Source organism: Vulpes vulpes, chromosome 3 (genome assembly GCF_048418805.1).
Source record: "Vulpes vulpes isolate BD-2025 chromosome 3, VulVul3, whole genome shotgun sequence".
In the NCBI taxonomy this organism is placed as follows: domain Eukaryota; kingdom Metazoa; phylum Chordata; class Mammalia; order Carnivora; family Canidae; genus Vulpes; species Vulpes vulpes.
Window position 1 is genome coordinate 48637210 of NC_132782.1, and position 27123 is coordinate 48664332.

The 27123-nt window shown below is 38.6% G+C and overlaps 1 protein-coding gene across 6 annotated transcripts in view; it reads right to left on the reverse strand.

The window, feature by feature from the left end:
- SCHIP1 (schwannomin interacting protein 1) overlaps nucleotides 1-27123 on the reverse strand; it is a 723704-nt gene that overhangs the window by 516143 nt on the left and 180438 nt on the right. For 5 of the 6 annotated variants that reach the window (XM_072752390.1, XM_072752386.1, XM_072752385.1 and 2 more), the window contains exon 4: nucleotides 15391-15526. In XM_072752390.1, coding sequence (XP_072608491.1) covers nucleotides 15391-15526 — 136 coding nt within the window. Of the gene's footprint in view, nucleotides 1-5055; nucleotides 5687-15390; nucleotides 15527-27123 lie in introns of those variants that run through there. The other variant, XM_072752387.1, reaches the window with a different exon arrangement.

Sequence of the window (27123 nt, forward strand, 5' to 3'; positions counted from 1 at the left end):
TATAAATTATAACACTGGTTCTACTCTTTTCCCCTTTGACCTTGTTTTCCCTTCCCAAATAGATTCAAATGATGCATTTTACCCCACTTCCCTTAATGATTTTTTTCCCATCCTCCATCTTAACTCATTTCTCAATTTCCCCCTTTCTTACTCCTTCTCAAGTGAGTAGTTTCTCAGGGGGCTCAGTCAAATTTGGGTAATATCAGTTCTGACAATCACACAATGCCTTGAACATGCACCCAATATATGTTTGTTGAATGAAGAAATTATTCTCATTCTCTTTTTAAAGGAGAAAACAGTGCACTAATGTCCCCTTTCCATGTTCAAGTTGAAAGAGATTTTAGAGATCAGTTAGTCCAACTACTAGACACACACACACACACACACACACACACACATACACACACACACACACACCATAGGGTCTCATTCTGCATCATCTCTGATGTAGAATATCCAGTTTGTTCATGCATATTTCTGATGATGAGAAGTTCATTGCTGTATAAGGAGGCTAATATCATTGAAGGAGAGCTCCAAAGTTTAAAAAGTTACACTTATTTTAAATTAAAACATTTCTTTATAAAATTTCCACCAATTAGTTAGCATTGGGGTTCCTTGTAGACCACATACCCCACATACCCTTGCCTGGTAATCAAAAAACCTGCTAGCTCCAACTTTGCGGCTGTCCTACTATCTGACTTTTGATAGCATGTTTCTCCTCTCCTGAATGAAATTTCCTCAACTATAAAATAAGAGGTAGGAAAAAATTATATTTAAGATCATCGATAAAAATAACAGAAACCTATTGCACATCACTAGAAACTTATCTCCAGGCTAACTCTGATTAATTAGTTAACACTTTTTAAAAACATCTATTTTATTTATTCATGAGAGACACAGAGAGGCAGAGATGTAGGCAGAGGGGGAAGCAGGCTCCTCTCAGGGAGCCTGATGTGGGACTCGATCCTGGATCCTAGGATTATGCCCTGAGCAGAAGGCAGATGCTCAATCGCTGAGCCACCCAGGCATCCCTAGTTAACACTATTTTGATAAGGCTACTTAATCAGTAGAAATGTACCAATTTGTATTATTATTTCATCTACAGTTTTTTATCTTCTCAAAGATAACAGGAAAAGAAACTTCAAAGTCATACTGAAGTCCAGATACAATGCCTTTGTTAATATTCCTAGTAATTCCAATAAAACTTAAAATGGATAAATTTGTATGACTTGCTCTAAGGCACTGAAGTTTGATATTCTTTTCTAATTATCCTCAAGTTGTTAGGCTGAGTCTACCTTTGAACAATTATTAAGACATATAAATAATATATCATGGATCATCAACAGACCTGCTTTCTATGCCAATATTCTGACCTGCCCAGTATAGTTCCATCAGTTCCAATGCACCCACAAAGAAAATCCAGGGGGAGAAATGTTCCTGCCATTGTGCTACAGAGGGGTCAGAGAGCAGGCACCAAAAGAGCATCCTGGAGAGATATGCTATTGATATCACTGCAGAATGTTGAATTCAAAATGAGTTTTCCACAAAGATGGGTCTTATTAATGATGTTAGGCACTATGAAATGTAGCGTGTCAAGTACAGAAGTGCCCATGAGATGGTGTCAAAGATCCAAGTAAGATGAAAATTAGGAGCACAAAACAAATTAGGCAAGATGGAAATGACCTGAATTCATCCCAGTAACTGGCTGCCCGGGTATGTACTTGTATTTTACATGCTCTGGCTTGAGTTTACTTATGGGAGGGAGCCAGATTCATTTAGAGGTACTGGGATTTGAAACACTAGTTAAAATGAGAAATGCATGGTATTCAGATTTATTTCTCTTTGGAGGTTATTTCTGTTCTTTCAACTACTCAGATATCTTCCTTAGAAAGTCTCGGAGTCCTTTTCAGTTCTCTGAAACATTTCAGATTACTGCAAAGTTTCTAGTAATATTTAATACTAATTTCATATCACTTAAGTCATATCTACTCTGGCCCAACATGTACTATAAAGTAAGAATGTGTCTTGTGAGTAAAACTGGGAGAGGAAGGAACACTTAATTGTAAAATGTGACAACTAAAACCAAAAACCACTTGATGGAAATCTCTGTGTAGAAGCATCAACCCAGGGTGATTCTCTAGGAAGCTAAAGAACTGCCCTTGCGCATCTGATGTCACCCTATGTATAATGCCAAACACTTACTAAAACCCAGAATCCATTTGGAACCAATTAGGGTCCTGCTTCACTACAATAATCTCAAGAATCTCTATCTCCCTATAAGAAACTACCCTTTGGGACTTTCCAACATGTTCTACTTTCAGGCTCTCCTCTACTGAAACTAGTATTATTGGGACTCTAGTAACAAGAGCTGCTTTCAGTTGGAAGCTTTGATGGAGACTGGTGCAATAGAAGTGAGTCTGTACCTGGGATGTAATAAAAATTTCCAAAATCAACTTAACTTTCTTAGTTCCAAAAATAGGTTGAAAAAAAGAAAAACCACACCTGCCAATCAGCTGCATCTATACTGAGCCACACTGCAATGCATCCTAACTAGGGTGGCTTTCAACTAAGTAAATATGCCCTTAAATCCTTTGTAGTCAAAGGTTATCTAGCTTTTGCAAGGGTGGGTGGACCATAAAAAAAGAGATCCATGAACATATTTTTATATTGGCAAGAAAAGCAAAATGTCACTCAACTAAATTTAAGATTGTTCACACACATCTGCTACCACCAGAATGTTATAAACAAAAAAAAAAAGAAGAAGAAGAAGAAGAAGAAGAAGAAATGTGAATGGTTCATAGTCTAAATAGCTCCAAATGTATTTCTATTGTTCAGATGACTTAATGCTATTTCAACAATGATTGAAAGGCTTTCAAAGCAGAAGCCAAAACATGTTTATAGTTTGTCATATAGGAATAATTTTTGGTTAAATAAACACATAGACAACCATATCTCAACTACAAAATGTATGTGCTAGATAGCTGTTATTATAAATACACCACTAAAATGTGTGCAAAAAGAAATACAAAATGTTACATTTCTGATAATATCATAAGTGAGTAACATCCTTGAGAGAGAAATACAGAGACAAAGAGAATAAATTTACAGAGAATAAATTTCTGAATCAGGTACACTTCTACTCATTTCAGGACATAAAGCAGATGCATTTTATGACATGAGTCTCAAATATTCCAAATTAGAATGTTACAGTTTAATCAACCAGAATGATTTGTCCAAAGTCCACTACCAGCAGAAAAGTGAATGCAGTTTATCATATAGAAACAATCAAAGTTTTAAAATCACAGAAGTGCACCCAACAGTATTTCACTTGATGGGATGAGCACTGGATGTTGTACTTACTATATGTCAGTAAATCGAACTCCAATAAAAAAAATATACAAAAAAAATTGAAAGGCACTACTACACATCTGTAAAAATCAAAGCAGGATTTTAAAATTTGGGGAAAGAAAACAAAAAAGAACTGGAATCATAATTCTACCTTTCACTCCTTTCAAAAACTGATTTCTTTTAAATATTGAAACCAATTAAAGAAATCATCAGTGGATCTATTCAGCTAAGCAGGCAAAAATGTGTAACAAGATCTTCTTAATGTAAAATTAAGTCACATCCTCCCAAATCTTGCACTTCTTACACTGTCGAAATGTAAATGCCATTTATCTAAAAATCAAATGCCAAATTACTAAAGAGTTAAGAAGCAGCAGCAAATTCACTTGGAAATTTTTTATAACAAGAAGAATTAGTCATATTTAAATTGGGGTTTAGAATTAGTTATATTTGAATTAGAGGTAAATTACATTTACCACTGGTTTTTACATATGAGAAGAACTATTGAGGGAAATAAATTCCATATTACAATATATAAAAAGATAGCTTTATTAAACTTTAAAATAAATGGTTCATTATAAAAAATGTTCCAAGCCTCACTTAATTGACCTGAGAAAATATAATTATTTGTTTTATTACTTTTTTATGACCCTATTCTCTTAAATAAATTTGAATAGTTAATAAAATATCTATTGGGGTCACTCTTGGAGCAATTTGAAATTTCTTATCTTTATTGGTTATGTAATGTCATATCATAGAACTACACCTTTGACAGTCTAAAGGAGGGTATTCAAGACATTTTTGGATAAACAGTTGCTTTAATTTCTGGTTTGAACACTTAATTTGGACTATTTTGAAACTAATAAAATATTTCCAATGATGCTTAAAAGTGTCTTTTAGTGGTCTATTACCTAGTCATTTTTAAAAATATTTTGTTAATTTATTCATGAGAGACCCACAGAGAGGCAGAGACACAGGCAGAGGGAGAAGCAGGCTCCATGCAGGGAACCCGATATGGGACTCAATCCTGGGACTCCAGCATCATGCCCTGAGCCGAAGGGAGGCACTCAACCACTGAGCCACCCAGGCATCCCTTACCTAGTCATTTTATAAAAGGATTTGTCCTTTCTACTTACTTCAGGTTTTTACTGTATATATTTTATACCAGTAATTTTAAAATTTTATAAGTTATCAAATATCCCCTATGTGTAAACATTAGTGTACCTAGACATATGCTCTTTTTGGTAACTGAAAGTATGAACTGCAATTAAAAAAATTAAAACTGCCCTTCTAAACACAAATCAGAAACTACTTCTCAAAAAGAGTCTTCTTTTTACAAATGACAACAAACTGTACAGTTGGAATTTTTTAATGTGTGCATAAATATGCTATTTGCAAAGCAATCGTTTTGTCTAACTGCAATGAAATTAATTCATGGTGAATTAAAACAAAAACTTTGATTCTCAAAATACAAGGCGCCAAACATTCACATACCAACTGTTGCAATGAGAAAGTAATATTTCAAATTAATATATTAACGCTTCCTAATATGGTATCTTTAAGTAATTAATACTGAATTTGAAATGTAATGAAGGCCATCACTTTGTATAGCTAAATTTAGCATAGCTCAGTTAGACTTCAGAGTTTCCTTTCTATGTATGCAAAGCTATGATGCATGTAAAAAAGACAACAGACATTTGGAGAACTTACACTGTCAGATGGCTTGCTCTGGTCACAGTCCCACGGAGTCCCACACTGCCCAGACCTCTCCATGGTGCTGAAGAGCTACCCGTGCCCATTTGAGAGGAAAGAGTTATTTATTCGAACTGGCTTTGAAAGAAATCCATAAAGAGTCGCCTGTGTTAGCAAGTAAAGTTATCTGAAGAATTTCTGTAACACATGCTACAAAGGAGATGCTTTGCCCTTCAGTTACCAACCACGATGCTCAGGCGGCTCAAAGAGTATTTTGGAGCAGAAATCTTCAAGTATTGCAAAAAAGAGAGAGCTCTTCGGGAAATGAAGTTTGCTGATTTTCTTCAGTGTTCTTCAAATTGAAAACATACGTGCACGCACACACACACACACACACACACACACACACACACCCCTACAGAATACCAGGCTACCCAGAGAACAGAGGATTCCATAAAAGTTCTCATTCTTCATGCAGAAAATAAGCTCCCATTAGTCCAAAGCATCCAATTCACTTCATCCTATCATTGCATCTACTTTTTTGATAAAAAATAGTAAAACGAAATAAAGCTCAGAATTCAACGAGGCACTGCACACACTATGTAAGCAGGTATGCCTCACTGTAGCCTTAGCCTCTGTCTGCTGAAGATTATCACAGCAGAAATCAGGCTCTTGTGGCTTTCACAGATTATCTCTTTCTGAAGCTGAAACGTATAAAGAGCCACATGACACCCAATGATGTCATCTCTAAAGCAGGTCACAGTTGCTGCTGTATGTAGATGAAGTCCTTCTAGAGAAGTGTTTGGCATAGTGATTTTCTTGAAAATCTACTTGCATTAAATAGGATGGTCTTCTATCAATATACTTAACCCTATCAAAATACTGCCATGAAGAGAAAATCAATTTATTGCTTACATGTGAAGCAGCATGTCTGTTTCAGTTAAAATCAGATTCTGGTGCTGCTTTAGGAAATGAATAATTGTAATTAATTCATGGTGAATATAGTGAAGAAGGAGCTGTTATGGGAACTAGAGGAACTGTAGAGGCATAGAATATACTAAAAAATCTTTTAGAATATTTAACAAGTTAAAAAAAACTTATTCTTTTAAAAAACCAATCCATGAAAATTGTAAAATAAAAACTAAGGCAACTGTCTTTGACTTCTAACATTTTATGCAATTAAAATTTTAAAATGTTTCTTTTTTTGTTTTGTTTTTTAGTATTTTATTTTATTTATTCATGAGAGACACACACAGAGAGAGGCAGAGACACAGGCAGAGGGAGAAGCAGGCTCCATGCAGCAGCCTGATGTGGGTCTCCAGGATCACTCCCAGGCTGAAGGCGGGCACTAAACCACTGATCCACCCAGGGACCCCCCCCCCCAATTTTAAAATGTTTCAAAGCCATAAAACAATCTTACTTCAAGGATCTGACTATGTTTCAAATGTTGGTAAGGAAACTTTAACTTATTGCTTTTAGATATTTTTTAGCTCTGAATGAAGTAACAATTAAAATTTTAACTATCATCTGTATATGTAACTGGTGATAGGATACATAGATACTATTTTAAAGAATGCAAAAAAAAAAATAAAGAATGCATAATGAGAAATGTCCATTTTTAATCTGTTAATGGAATTCTTTTATCTTTCTCAACTATATAGTCACACATTATATTTGAAGATTTCGGTCATAGTTGACATTCTTGTCAGTGAATAGTTAAATAATCTAATCCCCTTTCATTCCAGCTAAATAATCTTCACAATCAAAGCAGAAAATAACATGAAACTAATCAGAGTTTATTGAATGTATCCCCTTTAATAAAAACCAAAATGGATCAAATAACAGAAAACTTCCTTGAAGAGCATAGTATAAATACCCTGTCACATTTTTTACAGAACCACAAGTCCTAAGAAGAGAAGATGGGATTTTCTATACAACCAGTGCCACTGGAAAAATTCCACTAAAACAATAGTAATTGTTTTGGTACCAGATCAGGAAAAAGATGCTTCAGCACCTCCCCATGTAGATGTATGCCATGATAAAACGTTGAAATAAAAAATGGAAGAAATATCAATCACCTGTGTGTTCTGTTTATGTAAGGTTACCAAATAAAATTTAATACCTTTTTTTTGCAATTCCTATAACATTCTGCTTTTTTTATACTTTAATGATGATGAGGATTACCTGGAGCATTTTTTAAAAAAATATGGAATCTCAGGCCTCTTCTCAGATATTCTGATGTAATAGATCTGCTGTGGTTCTAAAATATATATATATATATATATATTTTAACATTCCCAAAGTAATTCTTATTTGGAAAATATTGCAATGATTAATATAGTACAATGTATACAATCTTATAAAAACCAAAATGGGTAAAAATATTTGACATTTATTATAATAAAAGGCCAAATTGTTGCTGCATGAAGCATCCAATGTTGGGAGCTACCTTCTCCTCATGTCCTCAGGCTTCCATGAGGAAGAACTTTCCTAAATACTCTCACACTCAAATCCTGAAGGTGGAACAAGAAACCCTGATGAGAGGATTGGGCGAAGGGACTGGGCAGCCCAGTATCATTCTCTCTCCATTCTTCTCTGGAATCCACCTCCCTGCACAAGATCTGTGGGTGAGGCTGGCAATTTTCAGTGCTTCCCATGATTATTGGTAGGTTTCTCTACAAAGGTCAGTAATAGGATGTTCAGTGGTGCCACAAGTCAGAGTTACACCCTCAAATCTAGGTTTGACAGTAAATAAAGATGGATTTTGATATCTCTTTTCCTAAATCTCTTGACTTTTGAAATAAGTTCATAAATCAAGATGGGGAAAAGGAGTTATTTATTGGCTTCCTAAAACTACATCTCTGATACTGTAACATTGTTAACCAGACTTGTTCTTTTTATTTAAACCCTACCAGCCAGTTACTATAACAAGTGTTACATGTGAAGTAGCTTAATAATATTTGTATTTGCATAATATAGTTCTATGATACAGGCCTATAAAAAGGAGTATAAAAATTTCATTGGAAGTTTTTAAAAATGCATTGTTCAACTCATATTAATTTTATTATTGAGCCACATAGAAATTCTAGCTCTTGGAATTTTTCTTCAATAAGTACTAATTCTAGAACACCATTTCCTGAAGTGTTCCATGTATTAATAGTCTAATAAGATGTAATTTTTAAAAAAGATTTTATTTATTTATTCATGAGAGACACAGAGAGAGAGAGGCAGGCAGAGGCAGAGGGAGAGGGAGAAGCAGGCTCCATGCAGAGAGCCTGACTCAATCCTGGGACTCCAGGATCATGCCTTGGGCTGAAGGCAGGCCCTAAACCACTGAGCCACCCAGGCATCCCAAGATGTGATTCTTATTGGGTTTCATGATCAAAGAAGTTTGAAAAACATGAAAAACAGTAACAGCCAGCACTCCTCCCACAAATTCAAAATGTGTATTAGTTTGGGAAGGCTCTTAACGGTCCTGATATAAATAATTTAGCTTACTTCACCCTTCCTGCAATTAACATCCACCAATATCCTATGAAACTAATATTTTGGGTACCACATTATGGAAAATTCTGCTCTAGAAAATATTTCAGCAGTTGGATTTTTATTAATAATAATACCAAAAACCTTCTATAAAATTAATTAATAAAATACCACTATCTCCTATAATTTACCAGGGAAACTGTGACAAGAATTGCCAACCACTCCTGGGGAATTATGTAAATTAAGTAAGGGCAGAGGATATGTGTATTTGGATGACGTTTTTTTAATTTTATTTATTTATTTATTTATTCATGAGTGTCACAGAGAGAGAGAGAAAGAGAGGCAGAGACATAGGCAGAGGGAGAAGCAGGCTCCCTCTGGGAACCCTTATGCAGGATTCCATTCCAGGACCTCAGGATCACGACCTGAGCCAAAGGCAGACACTCAACCACTGAGCCACCCAGGCACCATTGTTTGGGTGATTGTATCTCCAGTGCTTGGCAAAGGCCCAGCACACAGTAAGCACTCAGATATTTGTTGAATGAGTGAACAGATGATATAGACCCAATCTAGGGATATGAATAACTACCCTCCTCCCCAATGATGTCTTACTGACAGAAAGAAAGTCCAAAAGAGCCTCAAGCAAAAGTTTCTAGAATAAAATGAAAACAATAGTAGATCTCACTCTAGTGCTACCATATCCAACTTCTTCTTGGACCCTAAAGCATCTTTCATACTCACTCAATGAGTGAAATACTGATTTGTAATACTGAACTGGATTTTAGGACACGGGTGCACTCTGAGTCTAAATAAGGGGATTTAACACTGTATCTCACCAAAGCTGTAGAATAAGGACAGGATCTACATGAGGACAAATACTCAGACTGAACTTGAAGTTAAGTGGAAAGAAAACAAGTTCCTTCTCAATTCTTTTTAGCAAAAGTGAGATGCTTAATGCCTTTGCATCTATGCTTAAAGGTCAACAACTTTGAGACTACTGAGGAGGATTGATTATATTACTATGGATGAGTGAGTCAGATATCAAACAAGAAATTGTCGATTTTGCTTATCAATCTGAACCTGGAAAATGATCAGTATTAGCAGTCCTCAAAAAAAAATGTAATCCCCAAACAACAGACTTATTTTTAAATCTATTGAGAACAATGTCCTCAAATCCTTAACTTGAAAGGGTAATTTGGGAAAAAGAATCTATACCAATCAATATTCAAAGACATAAAAAGGAGTATTTTGGCATAGAGATAACAAAAATTTATCAATTCAAACTATCATATATGGTTATATATTGCACAATGGAATTTATAAAACTTTGGGGGAAAATTTTGTTCTCTAAGACTCTAGTTTGAAGAAAAGAGAATTAAATCTACTTTTATGTAAATACCAAGAAGTCTTCTCTTTTTACATATGATTACTATAGTCTCTGAACCAAAATTTGGGAGGAACAGACTGACAATTTGTGCTATCTTGGGGTTTGAGAGGCTGGATAAAAGATAGAGTTTGGGTTCTGAACATTAAAACTCACAGGACCTAAGTTTATAACAACAGCTGGACATAATACTGTAACTTGTCCCTGACCTGGAAAATCTAGGTTATTAAATTATTAAGTAGCACAAGGCTTACATTCTCTACAATTTCATAGCTTTCAAGACTGTACTGGAAGAAGTCCCAGGTAATCCTCTTTTAGGATCTGAGCTCCCCCTCAAAACAAGTGTGACTTTGTAAGAAGCCTTTATCCTTTTACTCCTAGGATTTTTCCTGATGTATTTGAAGCTGGAAGTTGTAAATCTCAAAATGGGTAATAAAACTTGAGGGTAATAAAGCAGTTTGAATGCAGGTGTACGTGTCATGTTTGGTAGACAGAAGCAGTACAGGCTTTTGATAGCATATTTGGGAAGGTGTGGTGGATCACCTGGCTGCCTATTGCTAACTATCCAGCTACTCTTGCTAAAAGCTAGGGTAACCCAAGCAGCCCCAAACATAGGAGAGCTCCGTCGACTTCTCTCCAAGACAACTGACATAATGGGGTCTTTAGCTGGTCCAGACCACTGATCTTTGCACCTGCTCAGAACTATAATCTTCCTGACCAGGAGTGAAGTGAGGAGGCCTTATGGCTGGAGTTGTGCAGGCTGTCATGTCTACTGCAAGGGTGCTTTTGCATTGACTTATCTGAGAAGTGAGGCCACATAACCCTATTCACCCCAACATGCTACAGATCCCCCTGTTTCTTTTTCCCCAGATCTGAAGGGAGCAGAGTGACCTAGGCTTGCTTTTACTATGTACATGGGTGTGGTCTCTCAGAAGAGGCCTACTCATTGAGACGCAAAAAAAAAAAAAAAAAAAAAAAAAAAAAAAAGAAAGAAAGAAAGAAAAAAGAAAAAGAAAAACAAATGCTTGATGTATTACTTTTGTAATGTACAGGTCCAATCTCAGAACATACATATATATCTGTATATACATGTAAGAAGCAAGCAATGTGCCCTTCAATGTGAATAGAGTTAAAAATTCCACTTCTGCTCTTCACAAGTTTTGCAGTTTTGAACACATGGAGTGTTTCCAAGAGCAGATACAGAATCCACTAACATTTATTGAGAGCCTTCTGGGTCCCACACTGTGCTATGTCTTACATATGTAGTGCCATTTAATATTCACAGAGATACAATTCCATCTCTAAGGTGGGTGTCCAGTTTGCAGATGAAGAATGATCTCTCAAGTGGTACATCTCAAACTCAGAAAAATAGTGGCAGAGCTACTACTATTAAGTCACAGCCTCTCACTAAGCCAAGGCCTCATTCCATGAGCCACAGAGCCCTCTACAGGCCATACCATAACATGGGAACCCATGGGAATAAGCCAGGAAGGCAGGTTCAGGCAGACAGAACCAATTAGAGCCAAATGGGATTGAAAATGTTTCCAAACAATCCAAAGATTTTCTGAATTTATCTGAGACATATGCTAATGATTTGTGAAAGGGTTACCAAATCATTTAGGATTCTGTCCATGATATTCTATTAGACAAATGCAGATTTTTCAGAGCTGAGAACTAAAAGAATAAGCACTTAGTCATATGAAATTGATTAATAAAGAATACACAAATCATTTACACTATTGTACTCCACTCAATAACTAATACTTTTATGATAAAAAGTTTTTTCTCACTTTGATAACCACAGCTCCATTTCAAAATAACTTGTACTCAAAATTGCTATTTTTAAAATAAATTTTTCTGTTATCTCATGATACATTGTGATATGAGGATATTTAATATGCAAATTAGTAATATAACTTCATATAAATCTTCCCTCTTGTTGCTGTTTAATTTGGCACTGAGCAGCTGAGGTTTGAGGTTTTAATCAAAGAGCACTGAATGCGGCAATTTATAAAACCAAATGAGGATTCTTTTCTCGATTATTTCATTCACTGTTGATACATACTAAATTGTGGAACAACCTTAGAAATGGATTGATACACAGGTTATTTCTTCCTCTGCTTGACTATGTCTAAATGAAGGCTTATTTTCAAATGGTATAATATAGAAGAATAGTGTAGCATGATGGCTCCAGCCCAATGAGTAACTCAAGGCAAGTCAGTTATTTCTTTAGGTCTCATTTTCATCATCTGTACAATGGCGATAATAATATACCTCCTTTATATGGTCAGTGAGAAGATTAAATGAAATAATCCACGGAAAGCATTAGCAAGTTGTCTGTCACATAACAACAAGTGCTCAGCTCTTATTAAGATGATGATTTTGAGAGCTCATACTGAAACATAACTTTCTAATATATTTTAGAGCAGAAATATTCTCAGAACTACTATATCAACCATTAGCCAAAAGAGAGAAAAAGCATGCAAGAGCATCATTCTCAGCTAAGCACAGGGACTCACCCAGCTCAGGTTGCTGGCTTCCCATGTAGCACATGCATGAGGAAGACAGCTACTATGGGCAATAATTGCAGTTATGATAGACATGAAGCAGAGGAGCTAGAAAGACCCAGGGGTTAGACAAGGGCAGACTGGTCTCCAATTGAGGCTGTGTTAGAGGACAGTAGAGGCTAGTAGTTGGGACAAGACAGGCAGCTGATCAAATTCAAGAAGACAGAGAATGGTCTAGGCAGCAACAGTGACAGACCAAGCCCAGAGAAAGAGGGCTGAGTTCAGCAAGCTGGAGATATCTGATAGGAATTAGGGTCCCAGAGAATCACCTACGGAAACACCTTATTGGAAACATTTGACTTGGACTGAAGGCTTTTACCCCTGAAGTTCCAAATGGACTCATTGGTTATTAGGGAAAACTCCTCTCTTTATGACAGCCTTAGCCCAGGTGGGCCAGGGATCATCCTTATCCCCTCCATAAACTTCAGGTCTACTCATCAGAGAGTAGTTAAAATCAAGCCTTCCTATTTGGAACACCCTGAGAGTATGTATGAACCCAGTGGGTCTGGTAGGCTGATCAAGGCAGAGCAAAGTCACTTTGCTTTCATGGGGCTATGACGACCAAAAGATGTAAGAGTGAATCTACTGAAAGAGGTCCCAGCAAAGGGATGATTATGAGAAATAGAACAATCCTAGCTAGATATACCAGCTCCAAACAACTAAAATAAAGTTTTAAAAAGTTATATATTGGATATTTTACCTGCTTGACAAACTAGAGACTCGGGGATGTTCCAGCAACTTATATTTTCATATTTTGTTTTGCATATTTAGTGTCATGCTACTGCCACCATCAATGCCAAAGTTGTTATAATCAATAACCTCTACTAGAATTCTGGACAGGATCTGCTTGCTTTCTGAAGCTAATTCCAATAATGTTTTTTGAAAATGTTTTTGATTCTCACTGTTTATAGGCAATCAGGAGTTGAGTGAGACTTGCACATAATGAAGAGAGTTATCCTGGTCCCATGAACACAGAGACAAGGCACGATGATACAGTAGTGGAGCAGGATGCCACTCCCAATTCATTCTGAGACACCTTATAGGAAACCAAATTGCTGGGGACATGTGAGAGAGGAAATCTGCTTTACTAAGAAACATCAGGGGACCTAGAGGCCAGGCTAAATTAAATAAGGTAGAACTGTTAGCAAAGCTGTGCAAAAGATATCGCACATCACATTTATGTGATGGCCCATGGGGATAGAATGTGCATTTATGCACACCAATACTTAAGGGGCTAGAATATAAGTGGTGTGGCAGGGTAAATATATTTAAAATACAAAACAAAACAAAACAAAAAAAAAACAACCCATAGATTATTCCAGAATTTCAATAAAGCCCAGAGGTTAGCTACCCTACAGCAACACTAAATCCATCATGTATCACTGGACACAGCAATGGTTTCATACTGTCAGGAATCGGGGCTAATGAGAAAGTACAAAGGCAGTAAATCCAAACCTTTAACTCTTAGGTAGAATGATTTCAGATACTCAGTTTCCATCATTCAAATAAAATTTTCAGTCATTTAATTTCTATTAAATTAATTCTATTGTTATTCACAGCAAAGACATCCTAAACACTCTATTTTCATATTATTTTTGACTTGCAAATCATGAAATAAATAGGCTTTACTTTGACATTTTCTAATGTGGCTCATCAGTGCCCTCTAGTGATCATGAGACCAGTTCAGACAAATCACTACTCCCCTGAAAATTGTTTTAAAAAAGGCACAGATTCACTGAGTATTCAATTTCTGGTATCTGCTAAAAATACATCTTCTGATACTGTTACTTGCACTCAAGTTATTGCTCTCTCTTTAGAATCCATAACAGATAAAGCCGTTTATTAAAGAACATGCTATGCAATCATCTGAAAACATGTCAAAGCAACCTTTGCTTGATCCCAATGTGAATACATCATTTTGGCCACTAGGGAGCCTTCTTACCAACGAATAAACATGATCACAAAGTAGTCAAGAAATATATTTTTTTAAATAATACACTTGTATAGTTACTTCCTTTCTTTTCCCAACTTCTATCTGTGTATTCCAGTCACTATCATACATAATCACAATGGCCATATTCAAAAATCTCTGTAGTAATACAGTTGCCTAATCATTTATTTCCTACCACATTTGATATGTTTGTCTGTTTGTTTGTTTGTTTGTTTTTAATAAAAATTTTCAGCAGAGGTTCCCATTCCTTAACCCTTAACAGGTGGCCTTTGGACAACTGTGATCTGTAGGCATGGTCTAGTGACATTAAAATATTTTTTACTAGTTGCCAACATTTAAAAATCTGAATTTCCGGCATCCCTTGAAGGAAGAAATCACATTTGGGAGTGTCTGTCCTGCATCCCCACATAGCAACATATCCAGGAACCAAGGGGCTACCCCTTTAGGTAAGGCCTGTGTTCTTCAGTAGCTAGTCACAGCGTAGTCCACATCAGCCACATGGGTTTCTTACCTGGCCCCTGTAGGCATTTGAGTCACAACCCCTGAGTTTGTGACTCCTTTCAATTCTTCCTATATAAGTTCTCTTTTATAATCCTTATAACCAAGCTAATCTTCTATCGTATTAGCACCACAAAGCTCCACCAGAGGCACAGACTAAAGGAAACACACTGTTACAAAGGAAAGGAAAAAGATGGTAATAGAGAAATGCAAACATGCAAATGAGTAGTTTAGGCTGAGGTCAAATGGAACCGATTCTCTCAGGCTTGATGAAGTGCTTAGGAATCATGTCTCTATTCTAAGATGACAAAACCCTCACCATGGGTTCAAATATAGCAAGTAAGCAATGCAGATACTCCTAACAACAAACCACCTGCTCACATCTCAAGATTTCTTCCTTGGAACCAAAGACCTGGTGATCAAATAAATGATTGGCCAGTTAGGCCATAAAAAGGAAACATGGCACTCACGGGGGTGCTGCTGTCTGAGAAGGTGTTCATGCTGACCGAGCTGCTCAGCTTCTCTGAGGACACAGAGGGTGGGGATGGGCTCCTCTTCTCCAGGGGATCCTGCCGCTGCAGGTACTCCCGCCAGGCCCGCTGAATGCTAGAAAAACAAAACAAAACAGCACATGCACCGTCAGTACCCAGTCACAGCCCACAGACGCAGAAAAGCACAAGGAGTCTGAAGGAATTGGCTTTGGAGACAGAGAAAATGTAACACATAGAATGTGACAGAGGAAATCAGAAGACCTGTACTGTTTCTCTCTTTGACTGGTTTCACGTTCACAGGCTCCACTACGCTAAATTAGTCTACGGGGGTCATTTTAGAGGCATCAAAGTGAAGCTAGTTTGCACATGTAAATGTACTTTGATTTACAGAATGCAAGATATTTCCATTTCTCATCCTATATTTCAAATGAGAATAATAAATAGGCTGACATATCACTTACTCATGCACTAATATAACTTTATTGAAAGACTCTCCTGTGCCAAAATCTGTCCTCCCTAGGCTCTAGACAGTGATTACAATGCAGCTCTAGAGGGTGCCAATACTTTTGGATCAGAGGCCAATTTCCTCTGACGCTATGAAGCATAAGCTTCAGGGGCTCTTACAGGCCAGGGGTTTCTTCCAAGACCCTTCCAAGAGGGGCTCTTCATGGTTTGTATAAAATTGCAAAAGTAGAGGTGCCTGGATGGCTCAGTCAGTTAAGCATTTGCCTTTGACTCAGGTCATAGTCCCCAGGGGGTGCAGGGATTGAGCCCCCCATGGAGCCCCCTGCTCCATGGATAGGCTGCTTTCCCCTCTCCTTCTGCCATCCCCTGCTTGTGCTCTCGCTCAAATAAATATAAAAGATCTTTTTTGAAAAATTATAAAAATAGGGGGCACCTGGGTAGCTCAGTGGTTGACCATCTGCCTTCGGCTCAGGTCATGATCCCAGGATCCTAGGATTGAGTCCCACATTTGTCTCCCCTCAGGGAGCCTGCTTCTCCCTCTATCTCTCTGTGTCTGTCATGAATACATAAATGAAATCTTTTTTTAAAAAATTACAAAAGTAGATATCTTTTGGGGTTTTTTTAAAGGGCACTCCAAATTATATATGCAATTCAGACTCTATTAAAGAAGCATATGGCTGTGTTTTGGATTATATGTGATTACTACTTTATTATACAATCCTTGCTCAAAATACAACCTTATTTATTTATTTGTTTATTTATTTATTTTTCTTTGGTTTAAAGATTTTAGTCTATTTTATTTTTTAAAAGGTTTTATTAATTTATTCATGAGTGACACACAGAGAGAGAGAGAGACAGAGACATAGGCAGAGGGAGAAGTAGCGCCCCCTCCCCCCCCCCCCCCAAGGAGCCTGATGCAGGACTTGATCCTGGAACCCTGGGATCACACCCTGAGCCAAAGGCAGACCCTTAAATGCTCAGCCACCCAGGCGTCCTGGTTTAAAGATTTTAAACAGAATCTCAAAGAAAGTTCTGTAAGAGTTTGGTAGTCCCATTGCTTCTTCAGGGACCCATCTCAGTAGGGGGTAGCAAACTTTTGGAAATTGTCAATAATTTCGACATCCTCTGAAGCACTTAGGGTCTCCCAGAGTCCTTCTAACAAGTTCTGCCACTGGAGGGCACCTAAAGCTAGTAAGTCTGCCCATCAGAGGCTTAACAAAAAAAAAAAAAAGTGACGTTGTAAATAAAGGCTATTTTAAAAATATAAAATATTTTTAGAATACCCACAAATTTATATTCAAGGTATCTCTCTCTCTCTCTCTCTCTCTCTCTCTCTCTCTGTTGCTCCCTCATGGTCTTGATAATTCAGAAAATACAGAAAGAAAATGTAATAGACGTTTGATAGTTTACATTTTAGTTTATTGAACACCAGGGGGCAGTGTGACACCTTTAAAGAACCAAATAGATTTTGCTGGGCAAAATCTGAGACCTGCAAAGGTGAATTTGCACTTAAAGCTTCCCCTTTCACCTCCTAGTTCTATGGTGCCTAGAAAGTGATATGTCAGTTTTCCTTAAGCCAGATATTAAGAAGACAACATTCCTTTCTTCCAGGTGGGTGGATATCCTCTTTTGTTGACAGAGAATGTGACAAAATTAAATACCTTTAAAATGTGTATGAAAATCACCTATAAGCCCCCTACCTCCTTAATACAAAAGCTATTTTAATTTTTGAACACATACCTTATGATCCTTTTCCACATATATGGAAACAATTTTACTTAGTTGAAATCATATTATGCTATACTTGATTCTTTTTTAACTCAGACGTTAAAAATGAGAGGCCAGTCACATCACTGTTATCTAAATTGCTATACTGGATATTTTTTTTGAATGGTGAAATCATGCTATTATTACTCTCTGAATCATAGGACACTACTTACACTACACACTGTTTACTCCCATTTGACCACAACGATGAGAACTTTGCAGATTCAATTGTTCTATTATTAGTTCTCTGAATACAATCTCCAAATGCTATTTTACCAAAAGAGTGAATTAAAATGAAATGACGAAGCACCTCATCCCTCAGTCATGGGAAATCACTTTTCAGCCTTCTTATCCTAACTGTACCAGAATTCCTACTCACAAGTCTCTTTTAAGCCTACAGAGAAAGCCCTGAACACCACCTCGGCACTTATACTTCTATTTTTTTTTTTTTTTTGTAATTTTTTTAAATAGGAGTTCAATTTGCCAACATATTGTATAACACCCAGTGCCCATCCCATCAAGTGCCCCCCTTAGTGTCCGTGGAAGGGGAGGTGGGCCGGGGGATGGGGTGACTGGGTGATGAACAATTTTACTTCTAAAACAAAGCTGTACTATCAAACAATTCTTTAAAGGCAGGTTGCAGTAAAAGAGCACATTTTGTGTGTTCCTATATTTTGAATTATAAATACAGAGGCTTGTTTCAAGGTAGATGATAAATGCATTTTTCAATAATTTTTTTGTCTGTTCAATTCCTATTTGTCTTCTATCTCAGGGATGGTGTCATCGCTTGCCTCTGACATTTCTCTGTACATCCCTGTCTCTTTTACAGTGCCCGTGGCTGCACTCACAACCACTTAGGGGCTCACAGCCAGTGCAGTCCTGGTTGTCACTGGATGTCCTTATACACGACATGTCCTTACTTAGAAGACAGAGCTCTGAGAACTGGGATGAGTCCTGGTACTTTATTAGCCTTGAAGGATGGATGGGATTTGGACTGATGAGGAGGACAAGGAAAGGCCTTTGGGCAAAGCCTTGGAAGTGAAGGTACTGGGCAGAAGGTAGGAGGTTTCTAGAGAAAAGTGATAGGGCATGAAGCTGTGAAGATACGAGAAGGATCCCAGATGTCTCCAAGGACTGGTCTGGGGGCAGATTGGGCAGTATCTGCCTCTTAAGAGGGGGAACCGCAATGTGGCACAGTTGATTGTGGCCAAATCTTACTATGTATCAGAACAGTCAGAAATCTTGATTTTTATTTGAAAGTTACTAGTTTTTTTTTAAAAGATTCCATTTATTCATTCACGAGAAGCACAGAGGGAGAGGCAGAGATGCAGGCAGAGGGAGCCCGATGTGGGACTCGATCCCAGGATCCCAGGACCCCAGGATCACGACCTGAGCCAAAGGCAGACACTCAACCACTGAGCCACCCAGGTGCCCCTGAAAGTTACTTGTTCTTAAATGCTACCAAATAATGTTTACAACTTCAAAATACATGGTTACTCAAGGATGTTTGAAATTGGGGATGGAAAAAAAGGACAGCATCAAAGAGGACACAAGGCTGAGTATCTTGGAAAATAACCAACTCATTACATTACGTTACTCTTTTATTTATTTATTTATTTATTTATTTTACGTTACTCTTTTAATTTGTACTTTCTCATTCAATTCTTACCACAAGTGGAATGTGAGGAAAGCATTATTATTAGCATAGTGACAGTTTTTGCCTGCCCAACATTAATTTTTCCTTCTTTTTATTCCAGCACTCATTTTTCTTTGGGGACCCACCAACCCATGGCCACAATGTTGGGAGAGCCCGCACAAGAATGAAGTAATAATGTGCACAGCAGAGCTTATAGAAGAAGGAGGAAAGAGATGTCTGATGATGCTTGACTATCTGGGTCTAGAATACGCTTGAAGCACATTAGCCCCTGCATGTTGCTGTTAGGTGATCCAATATAATCTCTTTTTAAAACATAAGTCAGTTTGAGTTGAGTTCTTTTACTTGCAACCAAGAGTCCTTGAAAATTTCAAGAAACAAGATGGGAACTAACTGACAGATCTGACATTTGGACCAGATCCCCTGTCTTTCCATTATGTTGTGTTTCCTCCTCATGGTTCAGCAAAAGACAGAAAACAAAGTGATGAGTTTGGCTTGTCACATACTAACTTTGAGTAGGTAAATAGAACTCCTATTTGTTTAAGCCTGTTAGATAAATTTTCTATGTGTGACTAAAAGCTATCCTAACAGATAAACCATGTTTTCATTATTTGGTGTCTGCCTCAACCCTGTATCCTGATACAAACCTGCCCAAACACTAGTAAAGGGCCGCTACATACAACAGGCAAGTTTTCCACAGCATTTGTCTGTATCTCTAGCCTGCTTCCGCTCCATTCCAATTTCTGGCTGGTTTTTAACTCCTGACTTCATTTGATTGTTGGTACTTTCTACTTAGATTGCTGGTACTTTGATTGCTGGTCCTTCCTAAGCATCGTGGACTTATGCTTTTCTGGATCTTTCTGCAGGTTCCTTCACCAATACCTATGACCACCTTAACAGTCAGCAACTCCTCACTTCCTCATAGATGGAATTTGGGCAACTTTGGGCAACATTGAGAAAGCGCTTTAGAAATAAGGTACACAGGGCCTACTGAGTCTATGAAAGAGAACAGCTGCTCTCGGGGATATTAACCATTCAAAAGAAGGGTGTCAGATTAGGCTAATCCAGACAACTCTTTTCCAATAAGTCTTCCTCCACTAGATTATGAATCCCTTGAGGGCAATAACTACATGTGTCCACCATATTGCCACAGTTCTAGAAATATGGTAAGTAGGAGATATATTCTCCTAAAATTTGTACCAGAAATAATTCAATAAATCCTCAAAGAAGAAAAAGTTTTAACTCATGAGGAAATGTGCTTAGAAACTAAATGTATTTATTACATTCTTCAGCTCTGTGACTTCTGTTCAGAACATTCTTCTCTTCCTTAAAGTTCTTACTGTGTTCACCCGTTCTTCTCCCAAGGTCAGTCAGCGCTTGTACAAGTATTGCTTTAAACTCTTTACTATATAAATTACTTATCTCTGTTTTATTAAGGTTTTTTTCCCCTCTGTGGCTTTATCTTGTCCTTTCATTTGGAACATGTTCCTCTGTTTCTTCATTTTGCTTGACAGTCTCTACTGGTTTCTATGTGTTAGGTGCAACAGCCACCTCTCTGAGTCTTAAATGGTTAGCCCTGTGTGGCAGATGAACCTTATTGCTCAACCTTGCCCTAGCTGTTGGCTGTCTCTCAACCTTTGTGATTGTCCAAGTAGCCTATTTTATTTTTAATAGCTCTCAGTAGTGGAAGGTATGCCAAGACCAGGCAGTGTCCAAAGGGGTAGGATCATAATCAGAACCTAAATTCAGGCTGAATGGAAGCCAAACTCTCAGGTAGTAGCTTTTAAAATATGAGAATATATACGTTCCTATGGGGCTGCAATTGTAAACTCTGTTGGGCTCCCGAGCCAGGTGATCTGGAGATGTCCCCTGGGTGGCAGTAGCAAAATCTGGGGCTCTAGATGAGCGTATTATTTTGTTCCTGGAAGATTTGTGTAAGTTGCAGTAAGGGTTAGGGAGATCACAAAGATGGTATCTCCAGGCCTATATTCCCTGAGAGCATCTCTGTAGCCTATAGATGTGTGCCAAATCTGAAGTCTGCCCCTAAGGCCCATACTTCAGGTAGGCAAATAGACCTCTTTCACAGAGAGGCCACGGGTGTGTTTCATCTGCTGTCTATTCAGGGCCCTGGGGTGGTAGCCTGCCAGGAATTGCTTTTCCAATTGTTACTGTCCTATAGGACCCACGAATGCAAGCCCCCTGGCCACCAGAGCCAAGTGATCAAGGAGTATCCCCTAGGCAGCAGCCACAAAATCCAGGGCACCAGATGTAAAGACTGGGACACCAGACATGTATAAGACCTCCCTTTCAAGATATGTTAGTATTCTGGAGTGTGGTAGAGGAAATTGAAAGATAGTGTCTACCCTCTGAGGTCTTAGAAAAAGTTTACAGTCAGTCCTTCGATGTGTGTTTAATTAAAAGCCTGCCCTTCAGGCTGCAGCTATAATGATAAGCTAATAGGCCTTTTTTACATCAATACTGAGCTCCTGGATCTGTTGCCTCTTGCCATGCCCTGGAGGTGATAGCTGTTTAAGACTCTTTCTCTGTTGGTTACAGTCCTATGGGGACTGCAAGTGCCACTAGAGCCAGGTAGTATAGAGGTATCCCCTAGCAGCAGCAGCAGCAGCAGCAGGAAAAATTAGGGCCCCCAACAAAGGTAAAATCTCCTTCCTCAAAGATTCTAGTGAGGTGGAGCAAGGCAGAGGAGGGACAGTGTAAAGACTGTACTTACTGGCTTCCATTCCTTGAGACCCCCCATGTAGGCTCAAAGCTCAGGCCAAAGCTCCTGGACCAGCAAATAGACTTCTTTCTCAAAAAGAGCAGATGTGTACTTCAGTCTGCTGTCTACACAGTGTCCTGGGAGTGGTGGTCTGCCAAGAACTGTCTCTCTAATTGCCACAGTCCCATGAGACCCAGGAATACAAACCCCCAGGACTCTAGGTCCAGGTAATCAAGAGGTGTCCCTGGGTGGTAGCGACCAACACCAGGCTATCAAATCTGTGTAGAAGCCATCCTTTGGGAGATACTGGTCTTCTGGAGTGCAGCAGAAGGAGAACACAAAGATGGTGCTCACTGGCTGGAGCAAGAAAGATGGGGAGTGTAAGATGGCACCTGCCAAAAACAGAAAAAAAAGAAGAGAAAAAAGAGAAGGAAGAAGAAGAAAGAGGAGCAGGAGTAGCAGGAGGAGAAGGGGGAGGAAGAGAGGGAGAGGAGGAAAGAAAAGAGAAAAAAATAAAGAAATGAAAAGAAAAAAATTTAAAAGGTGGTGCCTGCTAGCTTTAGTAAGGCAGAGAGTGGGAGACGGCTTCCACCATTCTCTGACCTCAGAGAGTATCCCAAGCAGGCTCGTGGCTCTCAGACCCAAACTTCAAATCTAGGAGATCAGTCTTTTTCACATTAAGTTTGGGCAGTTTTCAAAGGGCTACTTCTGCATGTGGCCCTGAGACAGGTGAGTGTGCACATGGGCCCTTGAAGAGCCCTACCTCAGTTGGCCTTAGCACTGCAGGTCTCATGGGCACTGGAACCCCTCTGATCCTCAAAGCCAAATGTTTTGGGGGCTTGTCCTTCAGGTGCTGATCTTAGTAGCTGGGGTGCCTGATGTAGAATATAATCCTTCATTCCTCAGGAAGAAGCTCTGTGTTTTGAGTTCCCTCCTGATTGTGAGCACCGCCCTGGGTGGGGTGGAGTTTACTGCAAGATTACATCCCAGCCTTTCCTTTCTGTTTCGATGTGGTGTCCCTCTTATTTGCCTGTTGTAAAAGGGGTTGCTCTGCCAGTTTTTAGGATTTTTTTCAAGGGATATTGTTCCATATATAGCTGGAAAATCAGTATGTTTGCGGGAGGAGGTGAATTCAGGATCTTCCTGCATAGCCATCTTGAACTGGAACTCCCCAGAAACTACGTGTGTTTAGAGATATAGGTTGTTGCTCAGTTTACTTCTCATTAGCTGTGTTCTTTGGGCAAAATACTGAACTTATTGACCTATATTGTGCTTACCCCAAAAATAGGAATAGCAATAACCTCTGGGCAAGGAATCCAGGATAAGATATCTAAGTCAGCCTCAAACTCGATAAATAAAGGTCTTAGATAAAGCATTATGATTACTTAAGAAAATAAAACACTTTAAAAAATTTGTAAGTAACGTGCTAATCATATATATCAATATGATATACTAGATTCCTAAGGATCCTTAAGGGCAACATTTTTTTTTAGATTTTATTTATTTATTCATGAGAGACACACAGAGAGAGGCAGAGGGAGAAGCAGGCTCCCTGTGGGGAGCCCAATGTGGGACTCAATCCCAGGACCGGGGGTCACACGACTGGAGCCAAAGGCAGACACTCAACCACTGAGACACCCAGGTGCTCCAAGGGCAATATTCTATTAGCCCAATTTGGCATAAAAACATGTTTAGAAACAGTATAACTCATGGAAAGACACATTAGGTCAATCTTTTTTTTAATTTTCACACTGAAAGCTCACTACAATCTTTTTGGAGATGATTAGTGTTATCATTTTATAGAGGAGTGCAACTGTGGCCCAGACAGGTAAGCAGTGTTCCTAAGATCATACAGTGGGTAAGGAGCAGAGCTGGGATTTCTTCTATTGCTCTAATTCCAAAGCCCATGCTTTCAACCATTCTTCTATCTTCTTTTAATTAAAACGTTGACTAATGTTGATAGGCGTTACTCTCAAACAAATGCCATTTAACAAGGCTTTATTTGTTGAAATTCTTCTGGGAATTGTCTTTTTCCTCGAGTGTGTCTATCTGTCTGTCTGTCTGCCTGTCTGTCTCTTTCCTTCCCTCTCTTTTATAGAATCTAAACGTTGTTTTGTCACTAAATCATCAAATACAGTAATAAAAAAATGAATCAGACACATTTAATGAGCAGGTGTTCAAAAGATAACTTGTATTCAAAATAAATAAATAACAAAATAAATAAATAACAAAATAAATATGTTGTTAAAACATCAGGAGAGGGCTTGCACATAGTTAATGAACACCTGTTAAGTGATGGTTTGTATTCAGAAGTTGTGTTTTAGATCTCACCACAACATGCAAGGTGTGACCTCCATGTGAAGGGTAATAGTTTTATGGGATTTGGAGAGCCCATTTCCTTCCTTGGCAGCCAGGCCTTTGTGCTAAAGCCTCTTTATGCTAAAGCTCCTTTGATGTGTGCCTTTATCCCCAGGCCCACATTCCAGCCCTGCCTCTTAAGAATACATTTGTCGTTAGTCCAGTTGGATTGAGAGTCTTCACTGTGGTGCTTTCACTATTACTTTTGCTTTCACTAAATTTTCTGACTTGAGAGGCTTGCCTTTGCTTGATCTTCAGAAAACCTGCCTTTCACCTCCCCCAAATGACTTTTTATTAATAGCTGTGCAATCTTGATTCCTTTTTCCTTTTTGACACAGTCCTTTGATCCTTCAAGTCAAAAACTCAAAATTACCTGTTAATGGTTACATTCATGAACCAGGTAATGTGCCCTTCCTGACATTTCCTCTAAATTCCACCCCCACACTCACATGTGTTCTTTCCCTGCAGGTCTTGACTTCTTTCCACTGATATTTTGCAATCCACGTAAAGGTTTAGGCTTTCTTATCAAATTCTTTTTAGTTGGCCTTAGTGTGAAGAAACAATTGAGAGTCTTTCCCGCCCCATCCAACCCTCACCTCAGGTTCTCACTAGTGCAGGTATACAATGGAGGCAGCCCACACTTGAGAACAGTTCTCATCCTGTCTTATTGTCTTTTATGTTCAAAGATTGGCCTGCCAAGGAGCATCCCACCTCAGGTTTACAGAGGTTGGACTGTCCAAAAAAACCTTTATTGGGACCTACTGACCCTCTCCTCCTTGTCAGGGAAGACAGAGGAGAGTTTCCAGGAAAACAAATTTTACAGTGTAGTAATCCTCACTTCCCTCACTTCTCTCTACCTACCAGAGGAAGATAGATGTTCAGCAGGGTCCCGCCAACAAAAGCCAGAAGACCGTAAGAGAAAGCTTGTGAAGTCTGACAGTGACTCTGGAACCTGAGACAAGGACCCATCTTTCATATCCAATGTTCTTCAGGGCTAAAGAAAATCCCTTGGGAAGTGGGGATGAGGGTTTGCCAAGATCCACCCTGATGAGAATGCCAAGGTCAGTCTGCGGCAGACGGTCCCCCTCCAGAACAAGGGACACAATGAGAGGCACAGCCCACAACATCAGTGGGGACTCACAGGAGACCAGATGACCTTTCTTCTCACAGGATCCCAACCCTTAGAGCTATTTTTTAAGGAAACAACTGCTTGGAAGCTAAGTGTTTACCATTAATAGGCATGCTGGGGCAGTTGGGTGTTCAGCACATGAAGGGTGGGAGAGATGATACCAAGGAGAAGGGGCAACCAGAAAGAGGAGAGAATACAGAGAAAGGAGAGCAAGCTGCACAGCTGTTGGAAAGATCTAATGTGTGTAGAAGGGAGATGTTCAAACTGTCATGAGAGTTAAGAATTTAATAACCAGATTAGACAAGAGTCACTGAACTGGACTAAATTCTCCAATGGGACTCAAATTCCATTATTGGACAAGATTAAGTTTTCTCTCCCTCATCCCCCTCCAGTGAGTGGAAACGGGGTTCAGAGTTATTAGAAGAGATAAAACCTTTCTGTTTGCACCTCACTGAACTGAGACTCCTCCATTAAGCTAGCTACACAGAAAGTCCCAGACTCTCTGAGCTGGCTGGAATCTCAGCCAGAGATATTTTTTTCTTGCCTGCTCCTCCTCCAGGCATCTGCCCCTCTGCCTCTACATATTGGGGATGATGAAAACCAAAAAAGACCAGGGAGGTTTCCTAGCTTCATTTCAGCATTCAAATCAAACAGTCTAATTAATTTTTCACACAAACAACTTTCAATTCCAGCACTTTTTCATTTAAGAGAAGGTTATCTTAATGAGAAAGTTCCTAAGGATAAAGTAACCTATGTTTGCAAACTAAAATCCTGTATAGCAAGGCTGACACATTGCTTGCATAAAATTTGGTAGCCTGATTTATTATTCATTTAATGAGCATGACACAGAACTTCCTAATGGGGGACCCAACAGGTTCAGAAGCCATATTTGAATTTTATCTTCAAGGTATCTCTATGTTTCCGCTCAGAAACAAGCTTTTCATTGATAACCAGGGTTAATATAAGTTGACAGGGGTTTATGTTAATATTTGCTTTTATCCAGTAGGATATTATATGGCTGCATCATTTCTGTCTTAGTTCCTAAATCCATAGCTTATTGTTCTTCAAAGTTGTACACCTCAAGGCTCCCTTCTTCAGGGTGATTTATTTTCTAAAAGATTCCTCTTTGGGCTTTTCTGCAAATGATCAGTGATCCTAGCCAGCTTAGACATGTTTAAATTCTCGGATACATGCCTCTCAGAGTGTTAAGCTCTGTGTGTGTGTGTGTGTGTGTGTGCGTGTGAGAGAGAGAGAGAGAGAGAGAGAGAGAGAGAGAGATTTCATATGACCTCACTGAAAATTCTTATATGCACCTCTGAAGGAAGATCAGAAGAGGAAAGGATCACAGAAAACAAATATAGTTAAAAATTGCTTCTAAGGTGATTATGATAGACTCCTTCTCTCCTTAAACATAGTTTTAGAAAGTTGCTATTTTGTTCTAGAATATAGCCTGTTTCACTCTGGAAGTTACTAGTTTCATTTTTGTTAATATTGAGGTGTTCTTAGCACTATTTTTTGTAAGGATTTATTTATTTATTTGAGAAAGAGAGGATGTGAGCAGAGGAAGGGGCAGAGGGAGATGGAGAAAGGGAATCCCAAGCAAACTCCATGAGGCCCCTA